Source organism: Stegodyphus dumicola, chromosome 4 (genome assembly GCF_044657685.1).
Source record: "Stegodyphus dumicola isolate Sdum_Otavi_A_Nest chromosome 4, ASM4465768v1".
In the NCBI taxonomy this organism is placed as follows: Eukaryota; Metazoa; Arthropoda; class Arachnida; order Araneae; family Eresidae; genus Stegodyphus; species Stegodyphus dumicola.
Genome location: NC_140771.1, coordinates 121,806,879 through 121,826,498, shown reverse-complemented (window position 1 = coordinate 121,826,498; position 19,620 = coordinate 121,806,879). Strand labels below are relative to the sequence as shown.

At 34.0% G+C, this 19,620-nt stretch overlaps 1 protein-coding gene across 3 annotated transcripts in view; it reads right to left on the bottom strand.

The window, feature by feature from the left end:
• LOC118201099 (receptor-type guanylate cyclase Gyc76C-like) overlaps positions 1 to 19,620 on the bottom strand; it is a 1,003,202-nt gene that overhangs the window by 415,509 nt on the left and 568,073 nt on the right. For all 3 annotated transcript variants that reach the window (XM_085815395.1, XM_085815398.1, XM_085815396.1), the window contains one exon: positions 15,036 to 15,211. In XM_085815395.1, coding sequence (XP_085671521.1) covers positions 15,036 to 15,211 — 176 coding nt within the window. The remainder of the gene's footprint in view (positions 1 to 15,035; positions 15,212 to 19,620) is intronic.

Here is a 19,620-nt window from a genome sequence, read left to right as displayed (position 1 = left end):
AAACCCAAGCACATTGCAGGACCTCTTCGAATTGGCGGTGAAGTTTCAAAATCGCAGAATAGCGGAAAAAGCTAGAGGGACATCGTATTCTCAAAGTACCCGAAGGCAATCTTCAAATGACCAAACCAGAAATGCAAACCGCTCTTATGGGGAAAGAGCTATCAAGCTAACTCATCGAACCTCGAAGGTCAAGGCCCAAAAAGGAAATTCAAAAACAAACATACGCGTACCCAGAAAGCAGAAGTTGAAAAGAAAGCTTTAAACGAGTAGAGGGGCCTGTGAAAGCGAGGATCCAGACCCCGTAAGTTTTAAAAAAACCCTCAAAAAGACATTTAAATACGGTCATCGTAAAAAACTCACATCTACCAATTATACAAGTCCTGGTTGGCGATGTACAAGTAGAAGCCCTCATCGATACAGGAGCAGAAGATAATTTTATGAGCGAAACATTCCTCAAAAAGAATTTCTATAGGTTACGATTATTTAAAACCAAAAATACCGAAATTATAGCGGCGCAAGGAAAAACCTGTCACTATATCGGGAAATTATCATTAAACATACAGGTAAAAGAGGAAAGCCTTAAAGTATTAATTTTTGTAGTGAAGAATCTGCAAAATCCTCTTATTTTAGGTATGGAGTTTTTAAGGGCCGCGAGGGCCAAATTGAATTTTCAAGACAGTTCTGTTATGCTGGATATGGACCAGAGGGTGGTGGAACCTGTGGAACAACCAAAAGTTGACCTTAGCCATTTGAATGACCATGAAAGTCAAGCCATCCAGCAAGTGGTGAGTAATTTTTCTAACTTGTTTTCAGAAAAGCCTGGTAGCTAACAAATAGTTACGCATCAGATACAGTTAACTGCCGAAAAACCTTGTAGGACTAAACCGTATCGTTATGATAAACAAAAAGACGTAATCATCGAAGAACATATTCAGGAGATGTTAAAGAATAAAATAATAACGCCCATAAAGTGAGTACGCGACTCCAGTCGTACTATGTAGGAAAAAGAACGAGTTTCCTCCTTCGGATAAAAGGGCTTGGAGGTTTGCTATCGATTACAGAAAACTAAATAGTATTACTAAATTCCCAGTTTACCCTTTTCCGGTTATAGAGGAAATTATTAGAAAGATCAAATCTACAAGATACATGTCTACTTTGGACTTAACGTCTGGCTACTATCAAATAGCTATGAGACCCGAAGACATACATAAAACCGTGTTTATAACAAAATCGGGCACTTATGCAATTTTACGCATGCTCGTTTGGTTGTGTGGGGCCCCATCAACATTCCAGAGAGCTATGGACATTGTTCTAAAGCCTGCCCTAGGAAAATCAACTTTAATTTATCTAGATGATATAATTGTAACGAGTAGTACGTTGGAACGACACATTAAAGATCTAGAAGAAGTTTTTAAATTATTAAAAGAGGCCGGTCTTACAATTAACGCCTCAAAATGCAAGTTCGCAACTAAAGAACTTAAATATCTCGGTTATAAAATTTCGCAAAAGGGTATAGAAACGCAAGATTCAAAAATAAAAGCAATCAAGAATTTCCCACCGCCCAACACCGCCAAGAAACTTTCTTCTTTCCTTGGGTTATGTTCTTACTATCGGGCTTTCATAAAAGATTTCGCTAATATTGTTGAACCACTGTTAGTAATTAAAAGAAAGAGAAGTAAATTTACGTGGACAGCGGAAGCAAATATCGCATTCGAAAGATTAAAAGAAGCGCTCATCAATGCCCCTGTTTTGAAATTCCCGGAGAGGTACGAAAACCTGGAAATTGCAGCAGATGCGTCGGACTATACGGTGGGTGCGGTTCTTATGCAAAGTAGCCATCCTCTGGCATTTTTTAGTAAAACGTTGAATCAGACACAAAGGAATTATACAGCTACAGAGAGAGAAACTTTAGCCGTATTAATGGCTGTACACAAATTTCGAGTTTATTTCGGCAAAGCGCCAGTAACAGTCTTTTCGGATCATGCGGCTGTTGGTAGACTTTACTCGGGGAAAAACCTAACGCCCAGGTTAATAAGATGGGCTTTAAAACTCCAAGAATATAATCTAATAATAAAATATAAACCGGGTAAGGAAAACAATGTAGCTGACGCACTTTCTCGTATAAAACTGGACGATGAAGGAATTGAACTTAAATACGCTGTGTTAACTTCAAAAATTTTAGATTCTAGAGATACGATTATCACTGAACTGAAAGCTGATCCTGAATTTGGAAATATCTATGCATATTTGAAAGAGCCCGAAAGCTTTGAGCACACAGATTTCGATGCGATAAGAAATAGAGCAGAAAACTGTGAAATAATAGATAATTTATTATTTTATACGAAAATAACAAACGAAAATCTCGAGTACAAACCAGTCATCCCAGCCTCGCTTCGATTAAGCATTTTGAAGGAATTACACGACGCGAAAACAGCGGGTCATTTAGGGGTCATAAAGACTTTAAAAAGGGTACGCGAGGTAGTATATTTCCCGCAATTATACAAAATAGTAACTGCGTATGTCAGGTCCTGCAATCAATGTCAGTTAATAAATGATATTAAGTACAGCCCGGCCGGGTACTTAAATAGCATTCGCGCTACATTTCCGAATGAAATTTTAGGCATAGATCTTCTTGGTCCCTTCCCCCAGAGCGAGTTAAATAAAAATCGTTTTCTTTTAGTAATTGTAGATCACTTTTCAAAATGGACAGAAATTGTTCCACTTAAACGCGCGTCAGCCAAAACAGTCGCAGATGCATTCTTACACAGATACATTTTAAAATACGGTGCACCGATAAAAGTCATTAGCGATAACGGAAAACAATTCATTAGTCAAATATTTGAAAACATATGCACTGGACTTGGCATACGCCATATCAAAATGGTTCCGTATAGACCACAGGCAAACATAGCAGAAAGAGTGAATAAAAACATTGTAAAAATAATTCGCAGTTACGTTAGCACAGATGACAAGCGCTGGGATGGCTACATAAATGAATTAGCTTATGCTTTAAGAACGGCAAATCACGATACTACGGGAAAAACCCCAGCAGAATTATTTTTAGGCCGAACGTTAATTACGCCTTTAGATAAATTATTCTTTTTGCAACAAAGAGAGCAAGAGTTTAAACAGAAAGATGTGCAAAAACTTATTGATCAGGCGCTTAAAAGCTCGGATACGGCAAGAAATAAGCAAAAAGTGTATTACGATAGAAAACGCCGTGAAGCAGATTTTAAAGTTGGGGATAAAGTATTGAAGCGGAAATTTTCTTTATCAAGCGCCCCAGACAATTTTACTGCAAAGTTAGCTCCAAAATTTGAAGGCCCCTATGTAATTCAGGAAATCAAAGGAGTCATATTGTACCTTAAGAAAGAGAGAGGGGAAATCTGTAAAGCAAGTCCCGACCAGGTCAAAAAATACTATAATCCAAATGATTTTGAAATCCTTAAAAGTTTCTTGCAGGACTCAAGCCTAAAAGAAGTAGAAGGTCCAGAAATAACGACAACCGTTCCACCACCCAAGAAGCAGAGAACTGAAGACAGACCTAGCCCTTCTACAACCCAGACGACGGTACCAAAAAGAAAAAATGAAAACTTTCAGACTCCAGCATTTAAAAAAACAAGAATGCAGATGCACTGCGTAAAGAAACCTTGGTAAAGCGGAAAACACCACCTACAACGTATCGCAGTAGAAATCATGCATCAAGGAGAACGCTCCCAGGGCCAGAGAGTCAGATGCAAACAAGGCCGCCGTTCCGGAAACTGAAAAGACAGCAGGGGGAACAAAAATACCAGGAACAACAGAAGAAATTCAAGAAGGACTCCAGACCGGAGGACGTCAAGACCACCAGTCCAATGGAAAAATGAAAAAGACAACAACCCGACGATTGCTACGCCAAGAGGCCAGCATGCAGAGGACGCAAAAGAAAAACTAATGTGGACGACACTCGGAGGTCAGTAAGGAGAAGATTGACGTCCATGAAACCTATAACGTGGGAACAGTTTTGCCAGAAAAGAATGACGGAGTTTCAATCATCGAAAACTCAAAGATAAGTTAAAATCTTCTATATTTTTTTTTCTTTTGTTCCGAAATGTTATGCGTAAGTACGAAGTGCTATGTTTTGACTAAAGTCAATATGTCTCGGTTGAGACTTAGTTTTGTTTTACTTTATTTAGCTAAGGCAAAAGTATTATTTTCTTTAAGTACAAATCTAAGAACAAGCATTTTCTGTTGGTCGAAAGACTAATTCTGTTATGTTAAAGCCAAGAGTTGGCCGAAGATAAAAATAACTTCGTATTCTTGTATTAATAAGAATTTTAGTTTGTGCCGCCAGCTTGGCGAAGAATGAGTAAAGTAAAAATTTATTTTCTCTTATTCATTTTATGGTAAATTGTAAAAATCATATGTATTAAAATTTTGTAAATATACGTAAATACTTGAAAGTTATGTAAAAGTAGAATTTAGTCTAGAGGCATAAAATTTTATATGCTAAAAGTAAAATGCTCAAAAGCAATGAATTCAAAATTTAAGTATTAAACTGTAGATAAAATCATGCTTTAGAGCGAAAGCCTGCATATCTAAAGATGAATGAGGGGGAAGTTAGAATGAATGTGTTTTGTAGGGTTCTCCACCTACACTTGAATATTAAGAGTGTTAAAGTAGCTCATCGAGTTGTAGAGTGTCGAGTAAGGTGTGTCTATTTGGTCGTTGAATTCTAACAAATTATGGTGGTTAGGGGAAGTGTTGTAAGACTAAAACACGAATATTCCCGTTTGACACCACACATGGTGGAGAGCCAGGGTAAAGTTAAATTAATGTTTGAATAATTGAATGAATGTGAAGTGAGCAGTAATTAAGGAAAACGAATCGTTTAAAAACAAAAATTTATTCAGTGTCAAGAAAGTGTAAATTATAATGTATTTAGAAAGATACTGATACTTATTCCTTCCAGATGCTGGAAGGAAAAGAACAAGATTGATTGCTGAAGTCCAGGAAAAGTTGCTGTAAGAAGAGAGATTTATATAAGTATCTACAGAAATTTAGTATACTTTTGTTACGTAAGATTTTTTTGTGTAAACGAGGCTCTTAAGAGTTAGTTCAGAATTCTAGAAACTTTACAACAGGTCATTTGTAGGACCTGCTTCCAAGTTTTCCAAATTCTGGCAGCGGCAAATGTAGGGTTTGTATTTATTTTAACTAACATTTATTTTAAGTTTAAACTATCTTTCTTGTCAAGCCTTACTTTCCCCTGGAACTGCCAATGCCAGAGTATGTAAATTTTAGTAGAACGCGCAAAGATTCAAATTATCAGCGGAAGTATTCTGAGTTAAATGGAATGGAAACGAGTTCGAAGTGTGCTGTTCTTACTTCACGAGCGCGGAGGTAGTTAGCCAGAAATTGAAGAACCCCGCGTTTCGGCCTGTGTGCTTGCCTCGGAGAATTGTTAATCGTTCAACGTGATATTCAAAGTTTGCTGAATTAGCAGCGGTATTGTAAAACGCGGTGAGGTTAGTTACGTTTATAGAGCCTCGTAGTTAGAGTCTTGTTATTATTTCTTTTCAGGTTCTGAATTTTATTTTACCGCCGGATCGGCGTAGTTTGTGAGCGTCAAGAGCACGCAATTGTAATTTCTTAAGTTGAATAAAAAGGGACTTAAACCCTTAGCAAGACTCTGTCTATTTTCCAGTTTCAACAGTCACCTCTTGGTTGCGTGCAGGTTGGAGGCGCGCAACTCTACACGCTTTCACAAATAGTATCTGGGTATTGTTTTCCAAGATGAATTGAATTGAATTTATAGCATTTGCTCAGCACATGTCGGTACTCTCATGACTGTCGTATATGACGTATGACATATCATAATGAAACAAAATGGCCTCAGGAAACATTGAAAGGTATTGGGTAGCGCAGGACATTAGTTATGAGTACGGGTTCTTAGCTAATTTAAGCACTATTAGTAAGTTATAGATTGCATTTATTCTTTTGTGGTTTATGCGCTATCGACGAAGTAGATTTAATTCAATTCAGTAAGTTTAAATGAAATGCAGGAAATAATGCGTATAATTTAATATTCCGTACAAGGAATCATGTGGTGTACACGTCAGCTTTTTTCCTTTTACCACAGTATTTAGACTTGTTTAAATGATATATACTTGCTTAATTTGAGTTAACGCATGTGTTCCATAGGAAGTTAACTTAACGAACGAGGTGTTGTCGTATGTGGAATGTACTAATAACATAGCCCCGCGTCGGCAAGGGTTTACTGTATCCGGTAAATTTATTTTTGTTGCTTTGAATATTCAACAACATCCCATAGAACGAAGTAAACGGTACGAGATATTTTTTTTAAATTTTAGAATTTATAAATACAAATATTTAGTTTGTCATTAACTCTTCTGAGAGGGTTCAGGCTTATATCATTTATAACAGGTACTTGAAAATATCCGTAATGAAATGTGTAAGGAGGGTAGGACGTAAAAATCACATGGAATATGTTAAATATTCTCCGACTAGGAAATGAATTATTCATTATAAAATAGATGCATACAAACATTATTTAAGGTATAATCAAAAATATAGCCAACATGGAAAAGACATTATGAAAAAACTGAAAATACATAACGAAATTGAAACCAAAAAACATAGAAATCTAAATGACAGTCAACGACTGGAAGACAGGTTTGTGAATGAGCTATAAAGAAATATTTAAAATACAGTTAATTAAGTTACGTAAATGTATTTGCAGATGTTAACGAATTAAATAATATATTAAATTTTTAAAAGATGAAAGTTACATATTTCGATAAGTGTAATTTTCCCTGAAAAACTCTTTCAAAATTATAAGATACGTTAAAAAAGTAGCAAACTTTAACGCATTTAGTTAAAATCTAGTTGAAAATTTAAAATACATATTTATTTCAGGGTATAATAATTGAAAATTCACAGAAAACTGCAAACTGAAAACGAACACTGTAAACATAATTTAGGAAAAATCTAGTATTAATAACTCTAAGCAGTACATGCCAAAGATTTAGAAATGAGAGTAAAGGAAAATTATCGAAAGTTAAAAAAAATCCTAGACTATGAAAGTTGTAAAGATAAAATTGTAGAATGAGTTTTACATATTAGACATGCTGTAAGTTAAATTGTATTATTTATTACTAATTGCACACTCTGAAATTTCATATATAAAACATTCCACGTATACTGATATGTTTTAAAAGAAAATAAAACAAAAAATTCGTACAATGGTAAAAAAAATACTATATACATATGAATGAACTATACAAAAATTGGGTCCGCCATGTACATGCATAAAGAATGATCTTATAATCATGTCCGAGTTTTAATATTTCGTATTATTCTCTTTACCCTACACAGGTTAATTTACGCAATTACAGAATTTTGAATAATTTTCAAAGAAAGAAACACAAGTTGGCAGTAGCGAAGCGGGAAAGCAGACGCGACGTATGTATGTAAACTGAATGATTAGTTCAAAGGAATTTCAATTATAATCTAAAAAATTTCAATTGAGGCTTAAAAATTTTTTACTTAGCTGTTTAAATTTCACTTTGTAAATATCCGCGTCATTAGCCGTATGTAAGAATCATACGACAAGGAATTAATTTTAAAATGATGCAGTCTAGAGTTATTTATTATAAGAAGAATCTATTATAAATTAAAGTTAATTTGATTTACATATTTTTTATCGTACACATGTGTTATATTACTAAAAGGCACCCAGTTTCCATTGATACAACGACGCGGATTTCAGGAGTTTGTGCTTTATAAAAGTGTGTCTTAGAAATGTCCATTTGTAACTATTTAAGAAAACTCGTATGTTTTATTCACTCAGATAATTTCAAACACAACTACAGATGTAATCTGAGTGAAAGAAACGTAAGTGAAATGTTAAAATATTACTTTAGTCTTAATTTAGTCTTAATGCTTTTTACTCAAAGTTTGATACTTTTTTTAAAATTTATTACTATTTTTACGAATTAAAAATATTTCTGGGAAGATTTATTCGCAGTTCCCAATTAAAAAATGACGCTAATGCCAACAAAACGCACACTTATTCGGAAACTGGTAAAAGAATTTCCTCTTATGGAAAAAGAAAATACTATCCAAGAAATGTGATTCTGCAAACACACTGGTGCATTTTCTATTTCTCAAGACGTTAGAAATGACATTACTGGGAATGTTGCAACAAGATAAACATAAAAGAACATTCGGAATGGCTGCTTCACGTTTCAGATTGACTCTTCTAGAAAAGAAAAATTTGGCAGCGGAAAAGAACTCGCAAAATAAGAGGGTTTATTTTCCTATCACGCTGTCATTCACGGGCACAGTGTGGTTCAGTGGATTGAACACAAACACACGAAGGAAAAGAATTCAAAAGTTGCACAACAAAATGATTTTCACTACAAAATAAGGTTCGAAGAAATAGCGCAAATTATCATAGCACCTTTTTAAATATGAGCTTTGAAAATTAATCTTGGAAACTGCATTTCTTTAACAAACTTTTATCCAAAGTATATATAAGCTTTTGTCCTGCGTTGAGGATAACCTGCGTTGAGGTTGAAATAGCTGAAATATTTCATTTCATAATGAATATTATTGGAAAAGAAATAAATTAGAAAACAAATTTATTTAAACTGGGTGGACATTCAAACTCAGAATAGAGCTTGTCAATGGAAGAACTCGATGCAATTTGAAAATATCTGAACAAAGTTTACTGACTATTCTTGGTTTCCTTCCAGGAGCAAGGGAATTCACATCACAGTCGCATTCACAGAAGCTGGAGTTGTTTATAGTATTATATCTAGCAGGGCAGTTAAACATGCAGATCAAATTCCCCGATGTAAAGTAAATAGATTCTTATTTTATAAGTACGCTATTAGTACTGAATAGTTACAGAATTCCTAAAAACTACCCACACCAATTATTCATGGCCTTCAGGCAATGAGACATAAACTTGATTAAAGACATAGTTTACGAAGCAAAACAGTTTGACTTATTATAAACTTCAATCACTTACAAATGTTAAATTTAAAACATAGAAAACTCTACAGGCCATAATAAAATCAAATATACAATTTAAAGCTTCAGAAGATTACACTAATTGGAAGGAAGTAAAGAGCAAATTTGCAATGCCAATCCTAATTCTCTATACTCAAATTTCGATCAAATAAAACTCACTTTATCAAACCGGTCGTCTAACGTCTAAACGTAGCTGAACAAATTTTCTCTTTCAAATAAAAAGTTCATCTTTCGATCTAAAGAAAGTAGAAGTTGATCCGCAGAGTACTATGCTACCAATTTTCGTCTAGTTAATCAATCAGTCATTCAATTCTTCTCGCACGTCTTCTATAGCTTTTACTTAGCATCTCATTTGAATAATATCCTGTTCTCATGGGAGAATGATGTGCGCGAAAGGAAGACAGTGGAAAGAGTGAAACCTTTGAAAGGAAACTCGTTGAAAACCTAAGCCTTCAGATGATGAACTCGGGGAATAAATTTTGTTGGGCTATGGATGTAGACGAACATAATTTTAGAGCAACAGACTCCATTAATAAGCAAACAGTCGTAAAAATCTGACACATATCTGTATGTTTGGTATAATATTAATAGCATTATAAACGCAATGAACCACTGGAAATTTCAAGACCAGTGTATATCCTGTTCAACAACACACTCAGAATATAATAACTGGTGAAAACGAAGCGATGAATGACAGGTGAGAAGGACAGAAATAAACGAGACTAAAGATCGTGTTACTAACATTACGTTGCGAATCTCGCATAGAGCATATAGAATAGTTTTTTTTGCTAATGATTTAGTTAAAGTTTCGATTAAATTATAATTATAATTCACTTTTGCCGTAGTGTGAACACATGCGTCATTAACAATGTATAAAAACTGATTATTCAAGTACAGCTAAAGTATAACCAGAAATATGGGAAGAATCTGATTATTCAAGTAGAGCCAAAAGTATAATAAGTTTAGTATAACCAAAAGAAACGACATGTAATTCTTTTAAGTAAAGCTTGGAAAATTATTCTGTTACTTAATATATCACGTGTTGCACAGTGTTTACAAATTTAAGTAATAACGCCATTTAATATCCAGTTTGTCATTTTAAATATAACTATAGTCTAGATACTTATGGATGAAAGCAAGGAAAGGTATTTCAATTATTGTGTTCTAATCATTAAAAAAATAAGAATTTTTAGACTAAGGGCATTTAGGAAATATAGAGTTGTTTCATCTGATGTGATGATGTTTCATCTGATCAAAAAAATCTGATGTGCACACCCCCATGACTTCCTTGTACGGAATATTAAATTATACGCATTTTTCCTGCATTTCATTTAAACTTACCGAATTGAATTAAATCTACTTCGTCGATAGCGCATAAACCACAATAGAATAAATGCACTCTTTAAAATTCACTATATTTATTTACCATAGCGACACTCTGGCGCTAGGTTCACGTAACAGCGTTACATCTCATTCATTTTATAACTCAGAAATCGCAAAAATTATATAATCTGAGGAATTACCTAATCGTTGCCAAATATTATATTCAAATACTATAATAAATCTAAAACGATGTATAAAAGAAATTAGACAAATAAAAAAGGAACAGTTGTTGTTGCGAAGCTTAGTTTCTTTAGATTGGCAACAAATCCACTATTCTGCTAACTTTCAAATGTAAACAAATATGGGTGGTACGGTTAAAAAAAATTAGGCTGAGCTGCACTGAAACTACGTTTAAATTGTTGATAATTCTACAACTATAACATGCAGGTTAACTAAAGGCATAAAATTCTTAATCGGAAGATAAGAACAACATAATTCAATAATTTTTAAAGCAAAAAATGCACAATTTACCAGCATATAAGAATACAAAAAACTGAGCTCACGGAGTGGAGTAACAGATTAGTATATGTATATATATATATTTATTTACTTTGGTACGGCCGATTGCCCCCAAAAAGGGAGATGCACAACTACATCCTATAACTGTTCTAAATACAAACTTTCAACGTTCTGAGACTACTCGTTGAGTTGTGCGAGGCATACATACGCACGTACGTACGAAAAAATCTGATCTGAATCCATTTTAAAACAGTTTTATAATTTTTTTGGGGAAAAAGAGTCCTTTATTTTGCCCATACGTACAGATGTCACGCAAAAACATCGTTAAATTTCATTCGATAGAGGTCAGTATGGGTATTTTCGTTGAAATATGGTACCTGGAATTTTTCATGATTACAATACTTGCTTTATTTCGTACAAGGAATTAAAAAGGCTTACTGTTAAAAAGGAATATTTCTCTTTTTTAAAGGATATATAGAATACATATCGCATACATATAATACAGAACGGCCAGATACGGTCAAAATAGAGTTATAAATGAAACAAATATAAGGCTTGTGTTAATTTTAAGGCTTGAGTATGAATTATTACTGAAACTTACCGATGCCTTGCATATGCAAAATATACCGATGCCTCATACCGATGCCTTGCATATGCAAAGTATATTTTAAAAACTGATAAAAAATACAATATACTGAAAATAAATGTAACTTTGAAAACATGGAATAACCAATACTATTATCATAAATTTCGATTCCTTTCATTCATAGACCACTGTATTAAGTTACGCAGCAGCAACTGAGATAGAAGTTGTTACACAACAAGAAGTGCACATAAATTTGCCCGAACGTGTAGAAAAGAAGATTATTTAAGAGAAATCTGCTTTTTATTATTTAAAGTATCGGAAACTATGTCTTAATCTGAAAAGAAACAAGAAAAAACACAAAGTACAGATGTATCTGTTGAAGAAATTTTATTGATACAATTTAGAGGAAATTTACTTTCGATGTAGTTAAGAAGAAAATTCTCAAAATAAAAGGAAATAATTGTAAATATTCCGAAGGAAATGGAATGTCAAAGCTTCAGAAGAATTTCGGAGGGAATTCAATAAATCGTCTCGAGAGATTATAACAAGTTCATCAAAATATTGCATACCTGAACTAATTATGGAAAATTACAGCGTTCAAATAATCAATATTATTAACCATTTTATTTATTTTTTTGTTTTAATTCAACTGCCATAAATATTTAGTTCTAATAGTAACACTGGGGCTTTAAAAATCAGAGACTTGTTTTGTTTTTTTCTTCTGACAGTAGCTTTTAAAATATTAAAAAGCAACGAACAGCTTGCCATCTCTTCTCCTGATAAGAAATACTGCATTTTTCATCTTTTCCAGATTCCTATTAAATGTTTTCTGCTTTCAGCTCGCAGTTATTTGTTTATTTATCTGGTTTCAAACTAGCTCACACTTCTATTAGTAAAAGGCTTTCTTGGAGGTTTTTACGTGAGCGTTTACTGGTAACCATTTCTAACTGTTCGCTTCCGCTGCTACAAGTACTAAAATTTAGTCTTTCGGTTTTTAGTTTTTATATTCATTTCTACTAACTTTAGCATAAAAATGCAAATGATTTCTTTGATTTTAATGCACACGTATATATACTGCAAAACGACGCGTGAAGTTGTGTCCATACATGTCAGAAAAATAATCCAAAAAACAATACATTACGATGATGTTACGTATTTCATACATTTCTCTAAACACAAGTAGAAATATTCTTAAGGCTGAGGAAATTTCATTAGCACTGTGATTTTTTGCACAAAAATAAATTTACAAAAATATCAGCAAGACTTTGTTACGCCGCTGCCTAGCAACAGTTCGAATTTCATGAAATATCTATTATTTATTTGTGCCAGGATAAGCCTCGCACTGTAATTATTTTCATCGCGAATTATCGCTTTTCATCACGAATACAGGTTCTGTTCTAACAAGCTTTTTGTCAAGTGTGGAGAAGAGGTGCGAAGCCGACAGTTTCGGTCTTCTTTAAGTGCTAAAGCGCGCATTCCTTCTCTCTTCTAGCTTTTTTTACGAAATTTAAATGGTGAAACGATGTCTGGATCTAGAAATTATTTCTGGTTTACACTAGCTTGGTTAAGCTCAGAAGAAAAACAATTTAGTGACGATGAGAGTTCAAACATATTCTAAGAGTTGAAAACATACACGGGGGAAAGAACAGCCAGTATTTTCATATGACCATCAGAATGAAAGTTGATGAAGTCGAAACATCTTCGTGTTTATAAAAGTAATGCAGTTTTAAGTACCACTTCGTGATTAGTTCATTTTCATGTAAAGGGGTAGCAGGTCTTTCGTTTCGGACCGTGACTAGAACTGTCGGTATGATCCTCGTTATGTCTTCGCTTATTCGATGCTTCAAGTTTTTTCATGACTATGCAAATAAGATTCTACATAACTTTGTATGTTCTTTTATGCCATGATGTGCGAAGTCTTGTCAGTTATAATGGTAAGCAGAAAAAGTAAAGTGTTAAACATAAGTATTTTATCTTTGGTGGTACATGAAGCAATGGGTAAATAAATAAATTTCTGATTTAGCCTAAAAAATTAACCAGGTTATTGAAATACGGCAGTATCTAAATTTAAATAATGATCTTTTTAATAAGTGAGTATCCCATCTGGCAGCCGATAACATGAATATGTTGCAATACTATCTCGGCATGTTTCATCGTAAGTCTGAAAAGCCTGCTCAACTATCAATCAGCATTTAGTTTATTGTTAGTGACAGAAACTAAGTTTTTAACATGGTTTATTTGACACCTTGCATTAAACATTGAAATTCCTTCTTTTTGCCCCAATAGATTTTTCGACATACAGTTGTATCTCGGTATACGTTCAATTTCGTGTACAGTGCGTTTGATACTTGGACGCAAAAAGTTTTGTTTGATATAAGATAGTTGTTTGGAATATGGCTCGAGTTCGATGAATCACGGTTGTGCGCGCTGCGCATGTTCAACTCTCTTGAGACAACGGTATGACTACCCATGAGCCAGTTGGTTCTATCCAGTAAACAACCCGCACTATATGTCTGAATTTTAAGTGATTTTTTCGGGTAAAATGTTTGTAAAATAATTTATTTTCCCAAATTTCATCGAATTTTAAGTGATTTTTTTCGGGTAAAATGTTTATAAAATAATTTCTTTTCCCAAATTTCATTGAATTTTAAGTGATTTTTTTCGGGTAAAATGTTTGTAAAATAATTTCTTTTCCCAAATTTCATCATAAATTAGATTTATGAAAGTTCACTAGAATGAACAGTCATGCAAAGAAATAAATTATTAGGATCTCCATGAAGATGAAAAAATAAATTGTCGAAAAGTATAAAGATGACATGCATTATCCAGGACCTAGCTATCGCGTACCGCCTGGCGAGTACGACGCTGTCTATGACTCCGTGAAACAAAGACGTTGTTAAATCGGTTAATGTTGCGAAGGGGGTGAAATCAGTTACCAAAAAAAGATCAGGGGCGCTGAAATATGTTCAAAAATTGCTTTTCACCTGGATAGTAGAAAAATATTAATGTACAGTATCATGTGCAGTGCTTCATTTCACCAACAGTATTTGTATTTTAATTTTATATAGCATTATTATAATAACAATGGGACATTTTTATAAGAACATATTACTAATTTTCCCTTTATTTCTTATTGGAAAAGTCGTTTGGTATACGTCTAAGGAAATGGAATGTATTACTGACATATAACCAAGATACTATTGTGGTATGAAGATTTTATTCTAGTTGCAGAAGATAATATGATGCTATTGGATTTGCCATTCTGAAAATAATTAAGCCTAAAATGCAAGTATATATTATAAAATGATATAAATTCAAAACAAAACTAGAAATATATTAAGAATATATTATGAAGATGACTGATTAAATAAAGTTCATGCGTGATAATTGTAAGGGCAATTAGATATACGTTAGTCGAATTCTGTAGTTTCAATATTGTCAAAGAATCAAAGATAGAAAATTAATTACTTAAGGAACAAATATTATTCTACCACAAAATATTGTATTTTAAGAAGGTAAAGAAAAAAAGAGAGAAGTGTAAAAAGAAAGATTTGCAAGAAATACATACTAACTGACCCGACTCGGCGTGGAACCGTCCAACTGGCAACATGCAGTAAGGGGGTACCGGATGGCCAGATGGCACTTTCAGCTTCAGATTTTCAGGTGTTGGTTGCCAGGCAAGCACTGTATAGTTGCCTTCTGCATCTCCTTCTTTATCTATTCTCATAACTGCTCCTGTTACACCTGGAATAACAATACGCAGACTAATTAAGATTTTTTAGTATCGGGAAATCAGTTACTACCTGGACGCGGAATAGTAAAAAAAATTATTTTACTTTATATACCTTTTTCAATGATTTTATCAGAATTCACTGCTTGAACAAAAAATCAAATCTTTCAAACATAAATACAAATGGACCTTCGTTTTTGACGGAGACAATACTTGAACATTTCTAGTTCGATTATATAAATCGCTAAAAATTTAGTTTAAAGTGAGCACATTTTTGCAGTATAACGTACTGTAAAACTTTGCATACTTCTCATAATATTAACATCTCGAGCTACTTTATTTATATCGCACCAAGAAACTTTTTTTTTTCTGAAGCTTTCTTGTGACTTTTTAAAAATGATTGCTTCATTTCTCTTCGATTTAAATAAATATTCTATCTAAATGGATTCTGTATTTAAGGTCTACTCATACATCCACATACACTGAAATCGACACTATCGTATGCGAATTTTTCGTTTTGCGAAATATCAGTACATTCCCACGAAAAGAATTTTCAAAGTATTATTTTTAGACAAGATGAATAATTTGCGAGTTTTGAATAAACTCCCCATTTTTGGTATGTTAATATTCATTGCTAAAGCTCGAAATCAAATTATCAAGATTAAACATAACCCATTCATGTAAGAAATAGTCCCTGACATCGTAAAGTAAATATTCTGTCGAGAAAGAAGAAAATGTAAGGCATCGATAAAATTAGGGTAATGCAAAGTGTAAATGAAGACACATACAGCAGGAATGCAGAAATATAATGAACAGAAATATAGTTTATTCAGTTTCTTCTAAACAAGACATTCCGGATACAGTAACATAAGATAAATATAGTACAGTAGATAATAGAATGCAGGAAAGAAGGAAATGCAGATAAAGGTAGCACAAAGAAGAAAATGCAGATAAAGATGAATGCAAAAAGCCACTAGAATGTGCAGATAAGCTATTAATATAAGCTCAATACACGGAATTCGATTTGAATTATGTCAACACATCGCAACAGTATTTCTAAGGAATAGATACAGCTTACAAGTAAAGAAATATAGCAGAGTACTCTCAAAACAAAAACTGAATTTTCTAAGCGATAAATTTTTTATGAATTAACATTTTAAATTTTATATCTATGTCAGTAATTTAAAGCTGTGGGGGGTTATAAGTATCCTTATAAATTTGTTTCTTAGAATACCAGTACTTTCAAATTATTTGCGCATACTAATACATGAATTAACACGTATAATCGTCAGTTCAATTTACTACAGAATTACTTCTAATTTTATTCAGATCATATTTTCGTAGTTCAAAAAATATTTCGAAATGCTGCAGTGTAGTCTTCGAAGGAAAACCATGATTTAAGTATTCGTATATTCAAATAATGCTACCATGAATTGCTTTAAAATATAATTTTATAACTCCTAAAATAACTACATTCTCAAGGGTTAACTGATTATTAAAACTACATGGTGAAATGCAAGATAGCTTTAAGGATTTCATCATAGGTGCAATTGCTTTCTAATGACTTCTTACATATCGATCGCAAAACTAAAGCTAAAGAAAACAACAACTACTTTTGTCCGAAAAAACATAGCTATGCATGCCGATTTTGACGCTATTCAATTGCATCTGTGTTTCAAAAGCAAAGAATATATGTTTTAAATAAATAAAAAATGTACTTGTTAGCGCAAACGGATCAGCATCATGCATAGAATTCACTAACTAAAAATCAGTCTCTCTGTACACGTAAATTTGATCAGTTCACAACATTGGAAAAATATGATGCAACATCGCAACTCAGTAAACAAAACTGATCGCAGTGCGCAGGTCTGATTAAAATTTGCAGTCCTCGTAGAAAATGGTTGTACACTTTTAGAGTAGGAACTGAATAAAAAGAACTCATTTTATTGGAGAGTAAATTATCGGAACGATGATATAAAAACAATCACAGATAGAAGTTTCATGTCTGCAGGATAGGTATAGGGAGCATGTATGGGCGAGATTTGCAAAACAATTGGGTAGTGGCCTTGACAGCTGGCGTAAAGCACTAGTTATAGTTATCTACAATTGCATAGGGTTGTCACAGGGGAAAAATTATTATATATGTCAGGGGTCAAGTGCAACTATTCCCTTCCAAACCTTAGCACAGATATAAAACTTTCACTGGAATGAAAAACACTAAAACAATAATTGGTTTCAGCTAGACATTATTATTATTAAATAATTCTTTCAAAAAATCAGCCTGCGAATTTTAGATAGACTCTTCAATGATGAGTCTAGATCAAACACGCAGGCTGATTCTCTTCGTACTCCTGTATGGCAAATTTGAAGATTAAGTTACCATCATTTCCACATAACGAAAGCGAACAATACAGAAATGTTGATTCGTTAACATCTGTTATAATATACAAACAGAGCTCAAAGTCAGTCAATCAAAATTTTGTTATTTCTGAGAGGCACTGATACATCAAACTGAATTATCCTGTTTAGTTGTTTTACGGTGCTACGGGTCTTTGATTCATGTCCATTGTTGACTACAACGAACGCTCTTAGCAATCGGTGTTAAAAACTTTTCTTTAAGATATCCAGCGAATGCAAGAGGCCGATAAAGTTTCATTTCATGAAACGAGAATTAAGCATATAGAGACTACGAATGCAGCTACATTCTGCCAGCTACCCAACGAGATCATTCGGAACCTGAAAAGTGATCTAGTTCAAGTAAGTCCCTTTCCAGCTTTTATAGAAATCTTAAAATTTGTGTCGCGCTTCATTGGGCGTAGAAATACAACAATTTTAATTATAATTCTACTAAAATTACCTCTCTAAATAAAAAACTCATAACAATATATATATATATATATATATATGTGTGTGTGTGTGTGTGTAGTGCCAATGGTGAATACCAGATGGCGTACAGATTGCTCATTGTATAATTCTTTTAATGTTTTATTTTTCGTTTTGTGACTTGGCAATTAGATAAGTTGAACTCAAGATGCAGTAAAAGAACGACGACGATAAAGACGTAAATAAAATGTATTGAAGAAGTTAATTCAGTTTATACTAACTTATTTGTTAAAAATGTAAATACTTTAAATGTAATTAAACGTGCTGTCCTTTAAAGTAGTTTCTTAGATGTCTTTTCTAGAAAGTATTACCACATATACATAAGTACAACATATGCGTGTGAAAATGAAAAAAATATGTAAATCAAAATTCAACCTTTAGTTTGCAATACCACGTTAACTCCCTATTTTAATTCAACTATTTTCCCTTACCATTCTAAACCTAGTAACTACTTACAAGGTGTGTTCGAAAAGTTCGGTGAATTTTACCATAAAAAAAAGGAAACAAGAGAAACAAGCAAAATAGCTTTACTGGCCTTTAAAGTATTTACCATTAGCAACAATACACTTTTGACATCGGGTGTACAATTGTTGGAAACTGTCTGCAAACGCTTCTTTCGGTATGGCTCGAAGCACCGTTGTCACACGTTGTTGGATCTCAGTAGTGTCGGAAAAGTGTTGGCCTTTCAGAACTCCTTTGAGGCGGGGAAATAGGAAGAAGTCCGCGAGAGCCAGATCTGTAGAATATGGAGGGTGATCCAAAACTGGAACCTGGTGCCTGTCGAGGAATTGGGTTACACGGATCGCAGTGTGCGACCGGGTGTTGTCATGGAGCAGATTCCGCTGTCCATTCCGGTACTATGGCCGAATCCGGCGTATGCGTAGCAGCAGCCGTTTCAAAATCCCCTCGTAGTATTCCGCATTGACGGTTGTAGCCGCGGGTACAAATTCACGATAGATCAAACCCTTACAGTCGAAAAAGATGATCAACAACGTCTTGATCCTGGATTGTGTCAAACGACGTTTTTGGGGAGGGGGTGACGGTGTTCAACACCATGCCATGGATTGCCGCTTGGTCTGCGTTAGTATTGATAGCACCACGACTCATCCCCTGTAATTATTGTTTCCAAGAACTGCGGATTCCGGTCACACATGTCGATAAAATCTTTAGAGGTTTCCATCCGGTATTGCTTTTGGTCGTCTGACAGCGAGTGCGGTAGAAACCGGGCGCATATCTTACGTTTATGCAAATGTTTGTGCACAATGGTACTCACACTGTCTAGGCTTATCTGAAATTCGCCAGCTATCATTCTTAAAGATAGTCGTCGATCTGCCGCAAGCATCCGTCGAACTCGTTCCACATTGTCTGGAGTTGTGTTTGTCGTAGGGCGCCAAGACCGCGGCTCATCTTTGATATCCTCCTTTCCGACTGTAAAGCGTTTAAACCACTCATAAACACAATTACTCACTGCTTCCTGAGCGTAAACTTTCACTAACATGTCATATGTCTCCGTTGTCGTTTCGCTTAACTTGAAGCAAAA